The sequence below is a fragment of the Suricata suricatta genome, chromosome 12 (assembly GCF_006229205.1).
Source record: "Suricata suricatta isolate VVHF042 chromosome 12, meerkat_22Aug2017_6uvM2_HiC, whole genome shotgun sequence".
NCBI lineage: Eukaryota > Metazoa > Chordata > Mammalia > Carnivora > Herpestidae > Suricata > Suricata suricatta.
This window is the reverse complement of record NC_043711.1, coordinates 63,177,332-63,200,603: the sequence shown is the minus strand read 5'-3', so window position 1 is coordinate 63,200,603 and position 23,272 is coordinate 63,177,332. Positions and strand designations below refer to the sequence as shown.

The following is a 23,272-nucleotide window of genomic DNA, read 5'->3' as shown; positions in this document are numbered from 1 at the left end:
ATTCCTTAGATTTTAATTTGTCTTTATTTCACTCCTGAGATTTGGAGGTCAGCTTCATGGCATCCTCATATTCTTTTTTCTTTTTAAACAGGCTTTAGCCTGACCTTCTGACCAGAGGAAGCTGCATGAGGGTGAGCTTTCTCGTGGCACACAGTATGGGACATGTACATACTTAAGCCATGAAAAGAGTGTTGAGTGTAATGGGAATAGCACAGCATAACTTCCTTTGAAGTACTACTAGTGACCCTCTATCATTATTCAGTCTTGGGTGTTTCCCTCCCTCCACAGGCTCTCGCTTTGCTGAATGCAATGCTCTGTCTCATTTCCTGGTCCATCTTTAGATCCTGTCTTCACCAGCACCCCGGACTCTGCCTGGTTTCTGTGCACCTTGACTCAGCTCACAGCACTGGGTGTGGATCTGTTGAGTTCACCAGCAGCTCCACCTGGTGTGTTCCTCTATTTCATTTCCCCACTTATCAAAGTTATAAAAAAGTAAAATTCAGACTGTGTGAATTACAACTACCTTTTGTTTCCTCTGGTGAAGACTGGAGAATAGTGACTAAAAAGCAGGCAGCAAAGAGCGCAATGGTGACTTAGGCAGTTGAGCAGCCGACTTTGGCTCAGGTCATGATCTTGTGGTTCATGAGTTTGAGCCCCACATCAGGCTCACTGCTGTCAGTGTGGAGCCCGCTTTGAAGCCCCTCTCCCCTTTTCTTTCCATCCCTCCCCTGCTGGCACTCTCTCTTTAAAAAAAAATAATAAAACATTTAAAAAAGAAACCAGGCAGCAAAAAAATGAAAAGAAATGGTGCTCTATATAACCTGGAAAACTGATCCATAAATAATAGACTTTTACCATATGGACTTTCTCCAGGGAGGGATTGACAGACAGGAGCAGGAGATGCAAATCCTTCTAGTGTACCAGAGATCCATTGTGTTTATTTTTTTCTTTACTGTGATTAGAATGGGTATAATCATATAAGGTGAAACTAAAACCTTTCATAAAACAACAACTCAGAATTCATCCTGTAAATAAATCAGTTCCTCCCCCACAGCTTTGAAATCTCTCTGACTGAACATGGATATCAGGCCTGAAACGCCAACTTAGCAGGCACAGTGTCTGCTGTAAATGAGCCCCAGTGATCTGCCCTCCTTTCCTGTCCTTCATAAATTCTCCCAACACTCTTCAGAAAACAGAAAATTAAACACCCATAGTCATGAAAACATATGCTTTTCAGGTCCCTGACTTTAGTGGCAGGGTGACATCATGAAGACAGAACTTCAGGCCCTATTAGATGTTTGGCCCAAATTCATGTTTTCCATCTGTACATGACATAATTGGGTCACTCTGGTCATTCTGCTGGCACTGTGCACATCTAGTCCTGTGGTTGAAGATCACCCTCAACTTAAGTGGAAGGATAAAGACAGGAGAAGAAACAGGCCACTTCTGTGACCAACAGGCATGGCACACAAGAGAGTGCTCCTGGGGGAAACATTTGGTCAGAAAACTGGAGAAAGGCATGTCATGTTGCATTTTCTTCCAAATACTGCTATTTCTGTACTCCATTACAGAGAGATCTTCATTTTATTTCCACAATACTAATATCCAATGTATTGCTCTCTTTTGAAAGCACAAAATCAATCATATAATCTAAAAATAGTCTATGAATTGCAGGGAAAGCAAGATTTTTTTGTATATGGTGTGAGGTAGGGGTCCAGCTTCATTCTTTTGTGTGTACATATGTGGTTGTTTCAGCACCATGTGTTGAAAAGATTTCACTTTGAACTTTTAAAATTCAAAGGAAAATATTTGTTAACTTATTTTTTATTTTTTTAATTAAAAATTTTTAATTTATTTATTTATTAGAGAGAGGGAGAGAGACAGGATCCCAGGCAGGCTCTACACTCAATGTGGGGCTCGAACTAATGACCTGAACTAAAACTAAGAGTTGTATGCTTAACCAACTGAGCATCCCTCTTTTATTTTTTTTTATTTGAGTATAGTTGAAACACAATATTACCTTAGTTTCAGGCATAAAATTTAATGATTTGACAAGTTTATACATAATGCCTTGTTTACCACAAATGTACCTACCATCTGTCCCATTACATTGCTACTACAATATCATTGACTGTATTCCTTACACTCTGCCTTTTATTCCTGCAGCTTACGCAGTCTATATATATACACACCACATCTTTCGTATTGATTCATCTATTGATGACACTTACTTACTTCCATGTCTTGGCTATTGTAAACAATACTGCATTAAATATAGGGGTGCATATATCTTTTTAAGTTAGTGTTCTTGTATTTTCTATATAAATATCCAATAGTGGAATTACTGGATAATATTATATTTCTACTTTTAATTTTCTGAGGAACTTTCTTACTGTTTTCCACAGTGGCTGCACCAACTTACATTCACCACAACCTTGCACAAGGATACCTTTTTCTCCACCTCCTTGTCAATATTGTCATTTCTTGTTTTGTTGATTTTAGCCACTCTGACAGATATAAGGTGATATCTCATTATGGTTTTGATTTACATTTCCCTGAAAATGGGTGATGTTGAACATCTTTTCATGTGTGTCTATTCACCATCTGTATGTCTTTAGAAAGATGCCTACTTATTTTTTAGTAATATTCACAAACTAGGGGCTATTAGAAGCCAGTAATTATATTTAATTAAGGCTGTGTAGTCTAGAATCCTGTATTTTATAAGTAGTAATATATTATCAGGAAAATTTTTGAGCCTAACTATGTCGGAACTAAAAGGTAAATGATCAAGAAGCAAGGAAGGACAGCCAGGTGAGCTGAATTAAGGAGGGACAGAATAACAAAACCACCCTTGGAGCCTAGTGGCACTCTTTAAAATGCTGATTTTTTGTATTTTACTCAGTTTGACCTTTTTGACTGAGAAGGCATCCAAAAAGGAGGAAGTCCCATAAGCAAAAGAATACCCCAAGTCCTGACCACGTGTCTGTCTCTAACCCTTCCGAGTGCTGCCCAGATACAGCCCCATGCTGCAAATTGTGCAATCTCTTCTCCATGCCCCTGTTGATCCATTTTGCCTCCTACCTTGCCTGATGGTTATATGCTCACAGCATCTGCCTGCTACTAGCGTCTGAGTATAGCACCATGCCCACTTCATATTTGCCATTCACGTGGTGCCCTTTGCCATCATGCACATAGCAGGACATTTTACTTTTTTAAATAGAGAATAACTTTTATTTCCTCAATGATAGGGGCAAGAAACTTCATATACATCAATAGCTTCTGACAGCTTTGCCATATTTCACCTCAGGTAAAAAAAAAATGTATATGAATGGTAGTTATTCTGAGTCACCAAGAAAAAGTTATGAAATATTTTAATCAAAAACAGTTACTGGCCTATAGAGAGATGGACTTCAATTTTCTGGGAGACTTCATGTGTACAAACTATGTCTTTGCCTAGTAATGGTAGACCAAAATAGTGGTCAGGGGTTTGCCCAACCAAACTGTGTTTTGGTTTTCCTAGAAGCCAGGGATCCCAGAATATAGCCATCTAGAACCAGAGTACCTCATAGAAGAGGCAAAGGGGGCATTACAAGGGCTTCTCTTGCCTTTCTCCAGCTCATCTTTCAGGTATTGGCTTGGATGTTTACTGTGATCTCCCAAGCTTGGGTCAAGTGTCATTCTTGTATTTTTGAGCAGTTCCCATTATAACTTACTTTTTCCCCTTTGTCTGAGTACCCCCCCCCCCAAATACAGGTGATCTCCCTGAGGGCAGAAATTGTACCTGTCTTATGCAATTTTCATTGCCTCCATGCATGTTAAGGCTGTACTTAGAATGTGCTCAACAAGTATTTGTTGGATGGATGGATGGATGCATGAATGCATGGATAGATGGATGGATGAATAGATGATCCTAACTTTACCACCTAGGGTAAAAGACATGTGAGCAGAACAGAATGAAGGAAAAGGCTGACCTGAGAAGAAGGTGGGGGTGGGGCAGGGGGTAGAAGAAAGCAATAAGAATAGCTTAACATTCATTGAGTACCTACTATGTACCAAGCATTCTAGGGGCATCAGGCCCACATGATCTCATCTAATCCTGACAGTAGCTAAATAAGGCAAGGATTATTTCTTCAACCAGCATTTATTGTGCACCTGCTTTGTGCCAAGAACTTGGCAAAGTGCTGGAAACACAAAATGAATGAGGTAGAGTAGACTCCCCCCCACCAAAGCGTACACCAGGGTTGGGGGAGACAGACAATCCATGAGTGAACGTGCTAACTTGGGAGAGCAAAAGCCTTATGAAGACAGTCACATGATAGAATGGGCAACATGCATCACTCTGGATTTGTTGGACAGGGAGATGGGCTCTGTGCCAAGGAAGGAATGATAAAAAAAGGATTGGGTGTCTGAAGGCAGGGGGAGCATTCTAGAAAGAGGGGACTAACTATAAGTGCCAAGGCATTGAAGCATGCTGTATCTGCTAATAGAAGAGAAGCCAGGCAATAGAAATGCAGGGGTGAGGTTGACAGGGGTCATAAGTTTTACTCTAAGTTCATTGCTGTCCCAAGTTCTCTTCTGCAGATCAAGCAGCCAAGCTTCAAAGAGGTTGTCACAGCCAGAAACAGCAGAGAGGACAGCGAGACTTTTTCTTTCCCCAAAACACTAGAGACCAAAGCAGGAGGGAGGAGAATACTGCTCAAAGCAGATGGTGCCACAGAGCTGCCACACACAGCTGAGGCCACAGGAGTGTGAGGGACATCACTGGAGTAGGATTTTAGACCAGTTCCATCCCTGAGTTTGAATCTCAGCCAGAAGAGAGGATAGGGTCTGCTTATAAGACTAAAATGAGCCCTGCAGATTTACATAAAGAAAGAAAGAAAGACTGGGGGTGCCTCGTGATTCAGTTGGTTAGGCATATGACTCTTGATTTTGGCTCATGTCATGATCTTGTGGTTTCACGGGTTCAAGACCCACATTGGGCTCTGTGCATTGACCTCCCAAAGACTGCCTGGGACCCTCTCTCCTTCTCTCTTTGCTCTTTCCCCACTCATGTTCTCTCTATATCCCTCAAAAAAAAAAGAAAAACAGAGGAAGGAAAGAAGGAAGGATGGAAGGAAGGAAAGAAGGGAGGGAGAGAGGGAGGGAGGGAGGGAGGGAGGAAGGAAGGAAGGAAGGAAGGAAGGAAGGAAGGAAGGAAGGAAGGAAGGAAGGAAAGAAGGGAGGAAGGAAGGAAGGAAGAAAGGAAAGAAGGAGGACAGGAAGAGAGGGAGGGAAGGAAGAAAGGAAGGATGGGCTTGGAGGCAAAAGACCACTCCTCACCCCCAGATTCCTATTCTGTAAGTGCCACAGGCATCATGGCAGCTAAAATCCTCACTTCCTTAGGCTATCATTCATTATATGTCCACAGTGGTTTTCCAACTTAAGGTTGGAGGAAACATTCTGGAGCCTTCCATGAAGATTACCCTCGTTTATTCAGTTCCTGGTCCCCACCTGGCTTTCATCGGGCCCCCCTACACAGTCCCCAATGCCCAGCCACATTTGGGGGCTTTGTACAACCTCATTCCACAATACAGAACTCACTTGGAAAAATAGTTCCAGGCTCATGAAAAAAAATCACAAACTTAAGGGTTTATTTTCCATGAGCATTTTGTCTTTTCTCTTCTACACCTCCAGTTTTTCCTGAGAGAGAAGCTTCATTTCTGGAAGGACACCACTTAGCATGGTGGTAACCCCATGACATCTCTCTGCATCTCTCACATCAGACTCAAGAAGCCTGGATGGGTTTAATGGCCTCTTCTGGCCTCATGATGGACCTGCTGACAATTCTGAACCATTTTTCCATCCCAAGTAGCTGGAGTTTCCAAGTCACAATTATTGGATAATTACCATCAAGACAGCTGTTTTGTGCATAGTATTGGTTTCAGGCATTTGATAGTGTGGAATAAAAGGCAGTTTTACAGATTTTGACATTTCTTAGCATTTGGGGTTTGCTTAGAAGCCAGCTAGCTACCTAAGTGCCTGAAACAAATATTTCTAAAAGTCAAAGTTTGGAAAATGAGCATCTCTCTTCCCACTTTGGCAATGAATGTCTGTTCCACATGCTCTAACAGAAATAAGATAGTCACCAGCAGACTCCAGGAAACCAGGACAAAACTCAGATCTCTGAGCTAGGACTTAAAAATGCAAAATGAATCCACACAGTAATAGGGAGAGAGTCTGGTTTTTCTTTTTTTTTCCAAGCAGGAGTCCACCTAACTCCAGAATCTACAGAGGGGAAAAATAAGACGTGATCAGAAACTTTACTTTTTTAATACATTTTTTAAAGTTTACTTATTTTGAGAGAGAGAGAGAGTAAGCAGAAGAGAGACAGAGAGAGAGAGAATCAAATAGGCTCAACGTTTGGCATGGAGTCCAATGCAGGGCTTAGTCCCACAACCATGAGATCATAACCTGAGCAGAAACCAAGAGTCAGATGCTGAACCAACTGGGCCATCCAGTTGCCCTGGTGATCAGAAACATTCTTATCCCACACTTTCTGCCCAACTTATTCTTTTTCTGAAAAACATTAACTGAACACTTACTGTGTGCTAAGCTGGTAACCACCATTGGGGAATGCCTTGGTGAGCAAGCTAGACACTGTCCTGTGCCCTTGGAGCTACAGCCTCTGGAAGGAGGCAGTATTACAAGCAATTATAAAACAATGTGTGATGTGTGCCCAAAGTGTGATGTTGTGATTGGGGACCTCCAATGCTTGTAAGGAAGTGATGCTTATTCTAAAAATCTGAGATTATCTGGAGCCAAGCAGGTAAAGAATGTGAGAGGATTATTTATCCAACAGGAAGAGTAGCTTGTAGAAGACCAAGATCCAAGAAAGCTTCATACACTGAAGGACCTGAGGGTAGCATCTATGGTGGGGGTAGAGGGTGGGTGCAGGATGAATGTCCAGGATGAAACTGTGCTAAAGGACACAATGAGCTAGATCCATGGCATTGGGAAAATGAAGGCTATGAGGAAGGGAGTGGTATGGTTGCATGTGCATGTTAGAAAGAAGATTCTGACTACCATATAGAGAAAGCATTGGAGCCAGATAAGACCAGTTATGAGATATTTGCAGGAGAAATAAAATGTAGTGATCTGGACTAGGATAGTTGTATCAGTTAGGCCTCTCTACCATAATGCTGTGTAACAAACCATCCTCAAATTCAGCAGCAAACATACCTTATCATATATTTCCCAATCGTGCATGTGTAAGGTGACAGGTGTTTAATTGATCTAGGTTTGGCTTTAAGCTTCAGACAGGGATGGCCCCTGTGTCTCTCATCACTGGGCCCACTGACTTCCTGAGACACATTCTTTGCAAGATAAAAGGCACAAGAGGTTTTCTCCATAACGGAAGTATATTTCAAACCTATTTTTGTGTTTGATCCATTAACATCCCATTGGCTAAAGAATATCATTTGGCCAATTCCAAATCTAAGAGGTATAGAAATGCCTCTGCCCACCAGGAGGCCATGGAAAGGGAATTCTAGTACACAGAATTCAAATACAAGGGAAGGGAACTGAGACCACTGATCGCCTCGATTGTATCAGTGAAGTGAGGGAACGATGGAAGGTACCAAAAGAAACAGCAGAATAAGAATCAGCAAGACCTGGTGGTTGATTTCTCATCAGCTCCTACACATCTGTTAATGGGGAAGTGAGTTGGGAGAAGACAAGGACCTGGTTATCCTAAGACTTTACTGGCCATTGTGGAAAGTTTGGATTGTTTTTGACTGCCATGAGGATTCAAGCAAAGTAAAGTCATCATTCACTTTATGTTTTAAGATCAGATTTGATGACTGTCTGGAAATGTATTACAAGAAGGCAAAGAAGGGGAAAGCAAGCCCTGGAGCTGGTGACAAGATGCTAGTGACAGGGGCTAAGGTGGTGTGAATGTAGAGAGGGAGAAAAAGAGAGTTTTCTGAAGAATTAATAAGGTTTTCTGATGGATGTGTGGAGGGGATGAGTGAGAGAAAAAGTGAAGGTAACTTCTGGTGCCACTCATTGAGATGTGTAAGACTGCCAGGGGACTGGGGAACATATTTAGGAGGAAATATCAGGGGCTCTATTTAGGACAGATTCTGTTTGGTATGCATGGAGCTGTCAGGTAGGCAGCAGAATAAGTGTGCCTGAAGTTCAGGGGTGAGGTCTCAGCTGGAGGCGTAAATTTGGGAGTCAGTAGCATCAAATCGTTTTCAAAGCATCTCACAAAGGAAGTACATGTAGATAAAGAAGGGAGCCCAGAGCCACATCCTGATGTTGGATAGGGGAAATATAAAAACATCTCGTGAAGGAGACTGAGGGGCAGTCAGCCAGAAAGGGGGACTGTGGACCCAGGAGAATGTTTCAAAATTGGAGTGGCCAAGTACATCAAGGCTTCCCCCAAAGCTTTTCTTCTAAGACCAGCTGTCAGCCTACCATCTTCTCCAACAAGCCTACTCCAGTCAAATTTACTCCCTCCAGAATCACATGGGACGATCCTCTCTGATGTTCAGAAACTGAATCTCTCTCGGCTAATGCTCCCTAGCACCCAAAAGAGGACCCACATGGAATGAACCAATTTGCTAGTCTGTTCTTAGTGCCTTGCACATCTTCCAATCTTTTGTAGCAAGCATTCCCAAATCAGGTTCCCAATGCCTGGACACTGTTTCAGCTGTTAGGACCAGCTTTCCTTTGTTCTGAAAATCCCTACCCTTGCCCCTTGTAACAGGCTCACAAGAAGAGACTGCATGTCTCTTCCTAACCCCGCCTTCAGTGAGGCCATGTTGGCAGCTTACAACCACCCCGAGTGGGAGTATTACACCATGGAAAGCAGCAAATCGCCAGAATACCCCTAAGAGGGCCAGTCTACAAACTATTCCCACAGCTTCTGGGTAGGGAAGTTAGGGACAATTGGCGGACATCTTAATGAGTGATTCTCCTTGAGGTCATCTTGACAGAGCTCCTGAGAAGTATAGTGATGCTATCCAGTGCTTTTAAGGTAAATCTTGTGTTAGATTTCAGGCACTGCCTCAGGAAAATGAGGTGGTATTTGGGGGAAGGCGAGGTCCATGCAGGTCCCCTGTGGATGGACTTACCTGAATTGCCAAGGCCTGAAGCCAATTCATTTCATTATCCAAGTTTAGATCCCTGCCTCCCACTGCCATCTCACACAAACACACTCAAACAAGAAACCATTCAGTCCTCAAACCAGTATTCAAGGTGAGGGGAGTATTGGGAGGAGTGGGAAATTCCAGGAGGGGAGTGGAGGAGGGTGAGATGGGCAGAGAAGGCAGCCAACAACAATCATGGTAACTGAGGCTGAGTCCCTGGAGGGTGGGGGCTCTGGCAAATGGTGTGCACTCACATCTCAGAATTCACCCATCTGAGGGGCAGGGGGGCTTCATGTTCATGCCGCCACCCCAGGAGTCATTGATGAAGGGCGTCTTGGCACTCCCATGGTGTGGGGGAAAGCCCTCAGGCACAGACACTGGTACTGGTCATGGGGAGGCAGATGGTCCCACCAAAATGGTAAGAAGGGGCACTGGGGTGAGGTCCCCATGGCATCTGCCACACTGGTGACTGTGGTTCTTACAGTTCATTCAGGACAGTTTCAGAAGCAATAGGCAAGAAAGGCCAAGGTGCCACTTTTGAGGGTTCTTAGTGGGTGAAGAGAACTCTGACAGTTTTCCTGTGCCCTGCTGGGTGCAAGGATGAGTCTAGAATTTACTGTCCAAATTCAATATTCAGTGTTTACTTGATCCCTTACCAGCTCCGTGGCCTTGTGTGATACTGTAATTTATAGTAAGAAATAGATGTTTGATCTTCATCCCTGTTTCTAGCACAGAGCTCCTAAGACTTCTGGAATTTTCCAAATGATAAGAACTGCAAGGTGTCTTCTGTTATGTTAATGAGGTAACTTTCCAACCCCACATAAGGATGAAAGTTAGTTGCCAGAAGAATCAACCAGGTTGACATTTTCAGTCCCACCTCTGACCTCCAGGGAAAGGAGACAGGCTGGAGGCTGAATCAGTTGCCAATAGCCAAGGATTTAATCAATTGCCTATGTAGTGAAGCCCCTATAACAACCCAGAAGGAGGGGATTTGGGAGCTTCTGGATTAGTGAGCACAAGGAGATTGGTGGAGAATGGTGTGCTTAGAGACAGCTCTGCTCCATTTCCCCAGACCCTGCCCTGTTCACCTTCTCCAGCTGGCCGCTCCTGAGTCCTCTTAGAACACACTGGTTACGTAGTCAGTAAAATGTGTTCCTGAGTTCTGTGGGCCACTCCAACAAACCAATCAAACCCAAGCAATGCATCCTTGGAATCTCCAATCTATAGCCTGTCAATTGGAAACACAGGTGACACCTGGACTTGTGACTGGCGTCTGGGGTGGGAGAACGAGAATCCTATAGGACTGAGCCCTTCTTTTGTGCCATCTGATGGGGTTGCTGAGTGAATAGTGTCAGAACTAAGTTAAAGTGTAGGATACCAATGGGGGTCACGGAAATGCTTGAGTGCGTGAGGAAAACCCACACCCACACACGCACTGGAGTTGGGGAGCAGAATCTTACCTTGGCCACGCGCTGAGCTTGCCAGAGCATCAGCTGCTTCTTCTTTACACAGAAGGACAAACCACCTCCTACTTGCCCCAGAGTCACCACTAGAATTCTGTGCAGCCCTCTGTTCATGAGAGCACTCTGGGAAGGACAGGGCTCAGCCATTGAAGTGCCTTTTTCTGCAGGCTTATTCACTTTTTTACCTCATTTAATTGTTTTAGGAAAAGAGATTCCCACCCAGAGTGATAGCTTACAACATCAAGCCAAGGCTGGACACTTCCACTTGCAGCCCACACCCACAAATGTTCAAATTACCCAAATCTGAAAATGCAAAGTGACATGTAATATGTGTTCCAGGTTATAAATAAATTAGCAAAAATCCAGGGGCTTCTTATTTTTCCTCAAAGAATTTGCCAGTTGTGTGGAGTTGACCTCAAACTGTAGAGAGATTTTAAACTGTAATATGGGAAGTCAGAATCTTTGAGGCTAGGGATGTTGGATCCCCAAACTATGTAGGATTCAGGGAACTGTTTTATGAACTGCATGCACGTTTAAAACTAGGTCTGAATGGGTCTCTGTGTGTGCATCCATATGAAAAAAATGCACATACGTCGTGGGCTAAATTCCTGTTTTCTTTGGAACCAGCCAGCCTGCTGTTTCCTCTGCAACAACTACCATGAGGGAATTAGAGAGTGAACTTGCAAATTTTGAAGGCAAGAAATAAAAACAGTGCCCAGAGTTTTTCTGCATTCGCATTTAATGGGCCCTGCATCTGTGACTCAGGAGCACAAAAACCATCGTTCAGAGCAACACGGGGCAGCTGCAGCCCAAAGTCTTGTGCAAAGGTGGTCCAGAGATGAGGAGGCTCTGTGCTGTTGCCGGCTCCGCACACTCCAAGAAACTACTTTTGAGGCGGTTGAGTTAAACTTGCTGCCCTCAAGGAAACTTACTGGGGTGATGGAAATGTTTTATATCTTGCTGAGATGTCACATACATGCATTTGTCAAAACTTATCCAATAGTACACTTGAGATTTGTCCCTTTACTGTAAGCGAATTATGCCTAAATTTTAAAAAACATTTTGGTGCCCTCTCACTTTGTTGCTTTAAAAGATCAGCTTAAAACCACCCCCACGTCAGTCTCCTCATCCAACTCTATATGCACTCTTTCCCCTAGCCACCTCACCTCACTGCCTCCAATGCACACAGGCACCCCACACACGTACACACACATGCATGTACTCACACAGGTGCACAGGGATACACACATGCTCAGCATCACCAGCAGACGCTTATTTAAATGTACAGTGCAGGGGTGCCTGGGTAGCTCAGTCAGTTAAGTGTCCACCTTCGGCTCAGCACCGCATCAGTGGGGAGCCTGCTGGAGATTCTCTCTTCCTTTCACTTTCTGCCCCTCCCCTGCTTGCTCTCGTTATCTCTCAAAATAAATGAAGAAATAAACTTTAAAAATAAAAAAAAATATATACTGTGCATAGATAGGCAGGTAGCTAGGTGCTATGTGGTAGGAGGAAAAACTGAAGACCCAGGCATCTGCCCTCAGACCATCAGGACTAGCTGGGAAGGTAAGAAGGAGACCAGGCAAGGTCAGGATATGATCTGCATCACCAGAGGGGATAAGGCCAGCAAGGACTTAGGGAAGGATGGGCAGAATGGAAGTGACATGGGAAGGAGGTGAGCACCCCACCTGACCGTACTGAGGTCTAGAAAGGGAGACAGCAGTGTGCTACGGTGGGGAAGGTGAATCTCCCCCATTTGGAGAGGCTCCCAGTGCCCAACTACAGAGAGAGGATGCTGGGTGGGATGTGAGTGTGGTTGGGGTCCCAGCAGAGACCCTGGACATCTTCATTATCTTCATTCCTGCTTCTCCTCTGGGCAGGAGGGGCCACTGTAGGTCTCTTTTCAGATTGTCTGAATTATAAAATCAATGCACCCTAATAGCTCAAAACTGAAAGTGACCTAGATATCTATAAACAGAAGAACAATTAGATAAACTGTGATATATTTATGCTGTTATAAAGATAAATGAACTAGTAATGCACTGAAAAATACAAAGGAATCTTTAAAAACTTATGCTAAGTAGAAGAATCCTGGTGTAAAGGAATGCACATTATAGGGTTCCACTTATATGAAATTCCTTGGACTGGCCAAGCTTAGAAGCAGTGATTGATCTAAGTGAGACTGATGAGGGAACAAGAGAACTTTCTGGGGAGGATGGAAGTGCCCTATATCATGACTACAGTTTAGGTTACATGGTTGTAGGTGTTTTTCAAAACATATTTAACAGTGCAATTAGGATTTGTAAATTTCACCATATGGAAATTGCATCTAGAAATAAAACACCTGTGAACTATTATTGAACCCTATGAAAATGGTATAATTCTTTCAGTTTTTCTGACTGCTTGAAAACTTTCATAAACTTATTTTTTTCTACCTAACACTATACACATTCATAAAAAATGAAGTGGGGAAGGGGGACAAGGAATGTTGGACCAGATTGCATTGCTTCTGGAACACCATCCAGAAGTGGCATCAAGGGTGTCTCTGTTCCCAGCCTCTCTGACCAGTCTACTCTGCTCCATTTCACTTCTGCAATGGTATGGATTCACTGTCCATTCATTGGTTACATATTGAAGCATGTGGCCTGTGCTCAGCCCTGTGCCAGGCAGCGGGTGAAGTTAGACATGGTTCCTGCCCTCATGGTGTTTGTCACCTACTGAGGCTTTGATCAGGGGGCTGCTGGGTGGTGCATTTATAAAAGCAGTAGCCGGGGATGGCAGGGAAGGGATTAGGCAACTCATGAGTGAGTGGAGAATAATGGCCCAGAAACACTGAGAACTCATTACACACTAGGTCCTGTTTAAGCTTCAACATGGATTAATTCCATTAATTCTCATAACCACCTGATGAGGTGGGAATTGTATTATCCCCATTTTACTTCTCAGAAAAGTGAGACTTGGGGAAGATAAGTCACTTTTCCATGATTATATATCAAGTGGAGGACCAAGCAGGGATTCAGAAGGGGTTTGGTGAACTGGATCTGGAGCCCATGCCCTAACCCACGGGTTAGGAAACTTTCCAGAAAGGGCCAGCAGAGATATAATAAACCTTGTGGGCCATATGGTCTCTATGAAACTTCTCAGCTCTGCCACTGCTACATGAAGGCAGACACGTAGACAAAATGCTAATGAACGAGCTGAGCTCCAATAACACTTCATCTACAAAATCAGGCGATGGGCCAGATTCAGCCCATGGCCCATAGTTGGCCAATTCCTGTCCCAAACCATCCATGGTCTCCAGTAATTGGGGAGTGTTCAAGTTGGACCCAGAGGCAACTGAAGGAACCCTAATCCCTTACTATCATGTCCATGTGGAAGTGGGGGTTCAGCAAGGAGTCAATATACCCTAGGTCTCCAATTGGTGAAATGGCAAAAAGAACCCCCATGGGTGCATGTGGCAGTGAAAAAGGTGAAAATGTGAAAACACTACTCAGAAACCCACCAGAGTTGGTTGTCTTTAGTCTTTGGAGCCAGATTTAGAATTTTAGAAGCACCACTCCTTGAGACTTTATATAAGTCAATGAGGAAGAGTAAAGTTCCAAAGCTCTAGTTGAATACTTTTTATTTGGAAAAGGCAAAAGCCTTGATCAAAGAGAATTTCCCTGCTTGGAGCTTGGCTCCCACTGGCTCTGGGTTTTCTAAGGGCAGGAAATCACTCGACTCAACTCTTGTTGCTGACAAGGATTGAACCCTAGAACTCCAAGGGTGAGCTGGGCTTCGAATGCATTGGCCACATTCTTAGAAGAATCCATGTAATGTTGAAAATTAAGAACTCAAAAGTTTTTTGTGTGTTCACAGTTTCAGGGTCAGCCCAGGGATTGTGATGAGGACAGCCCCAGCGGGCTCTTTCTCACTCTGCACAGGGGCTGCCATCTTGCTCTGAGGAGCCCTCCCTTTCCCCTTCAACTCTGGTCAGGGTACATGTGGCATTATCATAGGTTCAATATGGACAGAATGCTTTGGGGCAGAGAATCTTTTTTAGTACAAGGCATTTGTGATGTACTCCTGGACACTGGCTTCTTTATACTACACAGCTGATCAAAGGAGAAAAACCAATCTATCACCAGGTGGAGGGTCTGCAGGAAGATGAGCTACCATCTGGACTGGGATGGATCCAATCCCTCAGTTTTTTTACACTGATTTAACCAGATCAACCCATTGCTTTAGTGTCACAGAGATATGCTTGGATTCTCTACTCTTCGGAAGGGATTTGGTGGCTGGGAATAATTTCCATCTGGGGTTTGGCAGATGGTTGGCTCACATGGATTGTACAGGGAAGGGAGAGAGTCCAGCACATTCCCTCTGGGAGAGAACATTGCAAAGGAGATGTGTTATCCTTCTGGGTGCCCACACAAAGGGTCTAACTGTTTAGGGAAAGCAGCTTCATATCACCAAAAGGTAACTTGAACACACCTACCTACAGAGATACCCACACATTCCTATACCTATACTGCAGGGGTGAACTGGTAAAAGGGTGCCAAGAGGTGCCTTGAGCCTTGTCAGAAGATCCCCAGACCACTTCTACTGATAATAACCACTCTGTTCTCTAATGAACCAATCCAGCCTGCCTTGCTTTTCCTTTCTGTGGACACAGGTGAGCCTTAAACTGCTGGCAGGACAGTGTACATTGGTGGGGGCTCTGTGGTCTCCCTGCCTCCACGAAGATAAGACTTTGCAAGAGAACTGGTCTAAAAGGAATGTCAAAGTCCTAGCCCCCGAACCCGTGGAGATCAGAAGTGGGTTAAGCCTGGGTACTTGCTCTGAGTCAGCAGTTCTTAAACTTTCTCATGCATCAGAACCACCTGGAGGGTTTATTGAAACACATGGGATGGGCCCAACCCCAAAGTTTCTGATTGAGGAGGACTGGGTGAGGCTTGAGATCCTACATTTCTAACAAGCCCCCAAGGATGCTGCTTGTGCCTGTCCAGGGACAATGCTTTGAGCATGGCTGCTCTAAGACACACCTCTTATCTCAGAGTAGCCAACCTTATGACCTTTGACCAAGGTCAAGGCAGAAGGGACATCTGTGCACTATGGAAGAAATTCTATGATCTTTGTTGGCCAGGTTGGTTTCTAAATAATCCCCACCTGCTCTGCCCTCTACTGTAGCCACTGATCACATATGGCTCTTTGAATGTCAATTTGAATCGGTTGAAGGTAAGGTTAAAGTTCAGTTGTATGAGCCACCTTTCAACAGCCACATGTGCCTAATGGCTGCCATATGGGACAGCACAGATACAGGACATTTTCATCATTGCAGAAAGTTCTACTAAACAGAACTATTTTACAAGAATTCCAAAAATTGTTTCTCTCTTTTCAGTGTTTGGCTGCTACCCCTACACTGTCTTATTCTGAAAAATAAACAAAACAAAAATCCTTTGACAAATATCACAAATGGAATGTTAACTCTTTCTTCTTTGTTTGCTCACAGTAACAACCCTCATCCACTTCTTCCCATCAAGTTTGAGAGGAGGTCACAAACAATGTAACCCAAACTAGATAAAAAGTTTTTTATGGGGTACCTGGTGGCTCAGTCAGTTGAGCATCCAATTTTTGATTTTGGCTCAGGTCATGATCTCCAACTCCTGGGATTGAGCCCCTCATGGGGCTCTGCACTGAGCATGGAAACTGATTAAGATTCTCTCTCTCCCTTTGTCCCTTGCCCCTGCTTGCACTCTCTCTCTTTCTCTCAAAAGAGAGAGAGAAAGAGAAAAAAAAGTTTTAGTAACATTTTCAAAATATTGCTCCCATCACCCATGTTAGGAAATGTACCCAAACAGTAAACCTATAAGTCATAAGCCAAGAAAGCAAGCGCTCCTTGGAGGTCACATCCACAGGGAAGTTTTGTGAGCAACAAGAATCAGGCCACGCATGACAGAGAATTGGAGTGGCCATGCCGCAGCCCAGCAGGCACTGCTCCTGGAGGGAAGGATGGGGTTGAGCTGAGAGTGGACGACACAAGGGTGCCCCCTGGCTGTCTTAGGGAAGGGCATATCCCTGCTGCCAGTGCCAAAGCAAGGCTATCCAAGTTGCTTTTGCCATCCTAGAGGGGAGATCTGGACTGACTGCTACTCAGAGTTGCTTAAGCCCCTGCACAGAGCAGATGCCTTTTTGGATGCCTAACTGCACATCCTTTCTTACAGATTCGGCTAAACAGCAGAGGACTGATCTACTCCGTGGGCTTACTCCTGGCCTCCGTCTTTGTTACGGTAGGGCTTCAGCTTGTTCCCCTCTCGAGTTCCTGTGTACTCCCCACCCCCACCTTCGGGTTCTCCGGCCACAGAGTTTGTTTGGACACCAGATGGGCTTGACTTCCTGGTGGATGAGGACAGTCGGCCTCCAGATGTCCCATCTCCTTCATGGCTGTGTCTTCTATAAGTGGATCGTAGCAATTCACTAGAAAGCCTTCCTCCTTTCTGAAAGGAGCCAGCCCTCCTCTGAGAAACAAGGCCCTGCCTCATGTCAAGCACAAGCCAATTTATCAAAAGCGAAGGGGAGATCTACTTTTTCTGCAAGATTAGTGAAGAGAAGGGTAGATTCCAATTAATTGTTCCAAGTTGATAAACACTTCTGTAAATCCAACCAGTACTCAGAGACTAAGAATACAGTATTTCATTGACAATATACCTTTATGCCATTCCACTGTCTTCGCCATCATATTTATTTGTATAATATGATATTCCAACTCAGCTGCAATGTTTGACGGAAACAGATTCACACCACATGAAATATCCATTCATATACAAGTATGTGGTTAAATTTTCACATTAGTAAACATTGAGATGCAACGTGTTTTTCCTGAAATTTCCAAGGAACTCATCATTGAATCATACTGGCATGTGAACGTCCATATACTCAAGAATGGGGATTCTGAAGGGCAGGCAGGAAGCTGGACAGATCACTTACGGGATCTCAGGCTCTGAGTCAAATATCAAAGATTTACTAAAACAAACACCGCCTGACACAAAAATGGAAATCTATGCAATTTTTCTTCTGTAGCTTAGGAGGTTCTTTGGGTCTGGTATGATTTAGGGCTACGAGACCCATCATAGCCACACATTATGTTCAGTGTTTTGCATACATTTTCCCATTTGGAGCTCACCATGCCTCCATCATGTAGCCACTATATCAGCCCTATTATATAGATGAACATCTGAGACCCCTAGAGAAGCTGACACCAAATGAATGAAGGAACAAGTCATCTGCCATCAGAGTGCATGCCTACAGTTACATGTGTACAACCTGGAGGAGACGGGGCTGGCCACCACCTGGGACGCTGAAGTGGGGCTGCAGGAATTCTAGAGAGAAGTAGGTTTGTGGGAGCAGGGGAAGAGTAGTTTTAAACATCTTGAGCTATCTTGCCTATTTGGCACCCAAGGGTAGAGGTCAAGAAAGCCATTGGAAAGAGGAGTCTGAGGTGAGGAGAAACGTCCAAGCTGAAGACACCAGAATGTGGATGGTATTTAAAGCCGTGCAATTGGATGCAGTCAGCAAGAGGGTGAGTGAGGTCAGAAAAGAGGCCCAATGTCTGAATCTTGGTGCCCTCTGGCAGTTCGAGGTCAAGATGATGACAATAAACCACTAAAGGAAACAGAGAATGAGCAGTCGGAAAGGCAGGAGGCAAAGTGGGAGAGTGTGGCATCTGGAAGCCAAGTGGAGAAGGTGTTTCGGGGTGGAGGGAGTGATGGCTTTGTCATGGGAGAGGGGTCCTGAGTGTTGGCCATTCAGGTTAAAAATACAAAGTTATCAGACCTCTTGATGAAGGTGGTTGCATGGGGCGAGAAGGCCGAAGGTTGAGTAGAACAAAGTAGCAGGATGGAAGGAGAGAAATTGGACACAGTGGTGTTTACAACTCTCTGAAGTCATCTTGCTGTGAAGAAAGGAGAAAAATGGGAATCCAGAAAAAATGTAGTTGTTTTTTAATATAAGAGAGCAAGCAGCATTCTTGTACCCCAGTTGGAGTAATCCCGGGTGGGGTGGGGAGATGGAGATGAAAGAGGGTAGTTGCTGGGACCATGTTCCTGAACAGTAAGGGGAGGTGGGATCGTGTACACATGAGGGGGAGTGGGCCGTGGACAAGGCCATGGGCGGCAGAGCCTCACTGGCAAGAGAGAAGGTGAGCAAGTGGATATGGTGGTGGCTCTGTGGATAGGAACATCATCATATATGAGAGTGAGGGTGGAGAAGAAAGGTGTTTGGGGTCTCAGAAGAGGGGAGAGGTCAGAAACAGCAATCCAGGAAAGAGAGAGACAGTGCACTTAGGGAAATATGGAATGATTGCCATAAGTGGACAACTCAAGGTTTGTGGGCTTGAATTAAAAGTGAGAACCTTCAGGGGGGCACCTTGGTGGCTCAGTTAAGCGTCCACTTCTGCTCAGGTCGAACCCCACATCAGGATCTCTGCTGTCAGTGCAGAGCCTGCTTCGGTTCCTGTCTCCCTCTCTCTCTGGCCTTCCCCAGCTCCTGCTTTCTCTCTGTCTCAGAAACAAGTAAAAACATCAAAAAAATTAAAAAAAAAAGGTGAGAACCTTCAGGGGCACCTGGATGGCTCAGTCAGATGAGCGTCTGGCTCTTGGTTTCAGTTCAGGTCATGATCTCACAGTTTGTGAATTCTAGCCCTGCATTAGGCTCTTGTGCTGATAGCATGGAGCCTGCTCGGAGTTCCTCTCTCCCCCCACTTTTGTGCCTTTTCCTCCCTCTCTCTCAAAATAAATTTAAAAAAAAAATTGAAAAGTGAGATCCTTCAGCATGGCCAGGCATTTTCCTCCAGCCTCGGTCAGCTGCATTGGAAGCATTGTTGAAAAGCTGGAAGCAGGACTTGAACCAAAAGGCTGTGGCTTTAGCCACAGAAGGACAACAGCATTAGAGAGACACCAGTAACAGTGATGGGTCCTAGGGGTGGTTCTAGCGATTGCTGGTGGAATTTAAGCAGGGCAAGGTGGGACATGGGTGGGTACCAGGGACGATGGATAGTGGAGGAGGTGGTGGTCAGAGAGTGGGGTGTTTGACACTGGGTCCTTTCTGTTCTTGCTAATTGCCAGGTCTCAGCTACAGGGCTGTTCAGCAGAACTTGTCCACTGGCCTGCACCTGCACTTGACAGCAGCCACTGGCCACTTGTGAAGTCAAGCCTTTGAAATGTGGCTAATATAACTGAGGAACTGAGTTTTTAAGTTTATTCATTTTGAGAGAAGGTAAAGAGCGCATGAGCTGGAGAGGGGCAGAGGGAGAGAGACAATCCCAAGCAGCCTCCACATGGGCTCAGGGCCAAGCCCACCTCTGGGCTCTGCCCCACAATTTTGAGATCATGACCCGAGCTGAAATCAAGAGTCAGATGCTCAACTGACTGAGCCACCCAGGAACTGAATTTTTAATGTTATTTGATTTATTTAAATTTGAGGGGCCATCTGCAGCTAGTGAGGGCAGCGCAGGTGCAGGACATGGCTGCAGGGGACTGGGTGGAGGACGGTGTTGTAGAAGATGCCCTTAGTGGATGGTGAAATTGCTGGGCAGGACAACAGGGTGCTGTAGACAGGAGTGGCAGTGGGTGGGACTCTGGGTTCTGGGGAAGAGCAGAAGAGACCAGTTTTGCCGTGTTGACTGCTAGTGGGTGGGATGGAATTGAGTGTTGGAAGACTTTAGATTCCAAGCTCGGTGGTTTTTTGGGAGGAGAGAAGAACAGGATGTGGAAGCAGCAGTGAAGAGGAGAGGGTACAACCCCCTCACCTCCAGGCACAGGAATGGAAGAGATGTGGCTGCCACTGTGGGGGGCCGCGTCTGCAGGAAGGGTACGGGGCTGCCAGGCACAAAACGGTGAAGAGTCGGAACAGGTGGTGCCAGCACAGAGTAGTGCGGAGCTGGAGTCCAGGAGAGGAGTGACGGTCCCCTCATTAGGACTTTTAAAAGTTATTTCCAAGTTCTGACTTCCCTTCTTCTTGACTTTGATGTTCCGATCTTCCAAAACATGAGCAATGGGCTTGGGGGTGCTCAGAGACCTTCAGTGCTCTGAGGGGTCAGCCATTGGCAGCCCTTCCCCCTGCCACAGCCACCCAAGGCCCAAGGTTACCTCCTTCCGCGCCCCCTGACCCTGCTGTGTGTGTTGCAGGTGTTTGGCGTTCACCTGAACAAGTGGCAGCTGGACAAGAAGCTTGGGTGCGGGTGCCTTTTCCTGTACGGCGTGTTCCTGTGCTTCTCCATCATGACGGAGTTCAACGTGTTCACCTTTGTGAACTTGCCCATGTGCGGGGACCACTGAGCCACCCGGCCACCCACCGAACCTCGGTCCTTCTTTTCTGTGCAATACAAGACCCGGCTGTACCCCGAGTCACGCGGGCCCCTAGAGCCGGTGCATCTGGCTCTCCCGCGCTGTTCACGGGCCTCCACTCCTGCCTTGGGGGCCCAGGCTGTCCCCACCCCGCCCTGCTCCCCCACCTCCGTGGGTTCCTCTCGCCCACCCCTTCCTGCCAACTCCGTGTGAAGACTCTGACATCCGCGTGAATTTTCAAGTTCCATTTTTGAACAGTGACTGAGATTCTAGAAAAACTGGCTGCTAACTGGCCCAAGCCAGGCAAAACTTATTACAATCCCTCCTCCTTTTTTAAGTTATTGGATGGAAGACAAACCTAATTTATGACCTGAGACTGTCAAAGGAATAGAGAGGAGAGGGTGTAGTGATGCTAGGGAGTGTTTGGGATTTTGTTATGTTTTGAGGTGATACCTAGGTTACTGGGTTTGGGTGGGGTTGTTTCACTTTGGGGGGCTCCCTTTTTTATTCCTTTTCTTCCAGAGATGGAGAGCTTCTCTCACGTCTTCTTTCACTGGCCTCTGGATTAGTGGATGATCCACAGGTTGTCCCCACCATGTTTTCTGGGATCAAATCTCAGGCACGGTGAAACATGCATGGATTTAGTGCTTAGTAGAGGAATATCTGGGTGAGGCCATCGGGAACAGATGCATGACGTTTCATACATGAGGATGCCTCCCTGAAGTCCTGTAGGCACTGCCTAGGGGGCACAAGTCTTTAGAGGAAAAAGACAGCTTCCTTCATATCCATTAGGACCATCATTTTGTCACTAGGTTCCTTCTAGTCTCTCAAGCAATAGTTGTAGCCTGCCTGAGGCCTTCGATGAGGGGCCCCGGGAGGTGACGGGCAGTCAGCGCCAGGAGTTTCCCAGCCCGTGAGTCCCTGAGATGCGCTCTCATCGCTTGGTATTTGGGGTGACAGGGAGTGACCCAGAGGCCACCACTGCTTTTTGTGCAGGAGCTACAGACACTGGTTTCTTGGAAAACAGAGAAGCGCACTTTGCACAGACGTCGTCGATAAAGTCCCAACTTGCCACTCGGTATTGAGTACACTGGACCCTGACAGCTGGCTCTTGGGCCAGCGTCCTTCCTCGTGGGACGCCTCCACCACCAAGCTGCCCCAGCTCCACCCCTCCTCCCCTGGAGGGATGGCAAGGGAAGGAAGAAACAGAACTGACACCTTTGGAACCACAGAATGTGTTCAATGCAAACTCGCTCAAGGGCATAAGTTATTGTGAATGTTGTTGCCAATCACTGCTCAACAGCCCTGATAGATTTTGTATGATGCTGAATTATTACGCAGACTAATTCCACCGAGATGAGACCCACCCATGCTTGTTACACTTGTATTTATTGAAACTGTGGATTCTTGCCCGTGCCTCCCCCCTGTATTTACTTTAAGCACTGATCACTTATCATTCATTCAGTATGGTTCTCCCCGCCCCTTGTACACATTCTGGTATGAATTGTAAAAATAACCTGCTACAAATTGGTTGAATGTTTCTGTCAATGGTGTACACCAAGGCCAGTGTTAGCCAGCCGACGGGGCACCTACCCAAAGGAGGAACGGGAGAGGAAATCACCAATTTGGGCTCTCAGAGCTAAGACACACGTATTGATTCTGTTGCACATTTTGCACTGGTTTATGGAGATTGTTTTCTTGGACAGTTAGTGTAAAATAAACTTCTCTGTTCTATATCCTTCCATGAGTGGCATGCACGTTACTTCCACCCTGGAGGGTTGCCTGTTTTAGCTACGCTGATGAGAATGAACGGAAGGAAGTGGCCAGGTATTGGTGCTTCTGCTCTTTCTTGGGCGAACTTACCTGGAACACTGGCAAAATGTCTGTCAGGTCTCTTGTATGATGTGGCAGATCATGGGTCTTCTCTAAATTTTGAACAGACTTTGGACATAGGACTTTCATCCTATAGAATACGTGCAGGCTCTATTAAGAATTCTTTCTTTCAGCTGAACTGAGAGGAAGAGATTGATAGTTGTTCAGCCGTTCAAGTTCTCCATCTGTCTGGTTTTACTAGTTTTCAATCGGGAAAATTCAGACTTCCCTGAAGTTCACTCCTTAAAAGAAAGAGTAACACATCATTGTGATAAGCCACATTCTTCCCTGCATGACTCCCCAAAATAATTACTCAGATCTAAAAGTAGACCAAGTTTAGTGAACAAGCCAGGTTTCCACCTGAAGCAACAGAATTCATTTATAGGAACCAGAAGAAAAATTGCCAACAAGGTACAACATCAACTTTTATTTAACTGTTTAAAACAATATATTCCCAGGTTGGAGGGAAAAGGTCCTTAGCTTTGTT

General features: G+C 45.3%; 1 protein-coding gene across 1 annotated transcript in view; it reads left to right on the top strand.

Moving 5' to 3' along the window:
* The window catches only part of SLC24A3 (solute carrier family 24 member 3), a 491,111-nt gene extending 468,456 nt beyond the window's left edge, over nt 1-22,655 (top strand). The window contains exons 16-17 of the mRNA XM_029917030.1: nt 16,795-16,860; nt 20,755-22,655. Of these exons, the coding sequence (XP_029772890.1) occupies nt 16,795-16,860; nt 20,755-20,904 (216 nt within the window). The 3' untranslated portion in view covers nt 20,905-22,655. The remainder of the gene's footprint in view (nt 1-16,794; nt 16,861-20,754) is intronic.
* The last annotated feature ends 617 nt before the right edge of the window (nt 22,656-23,272 follow it).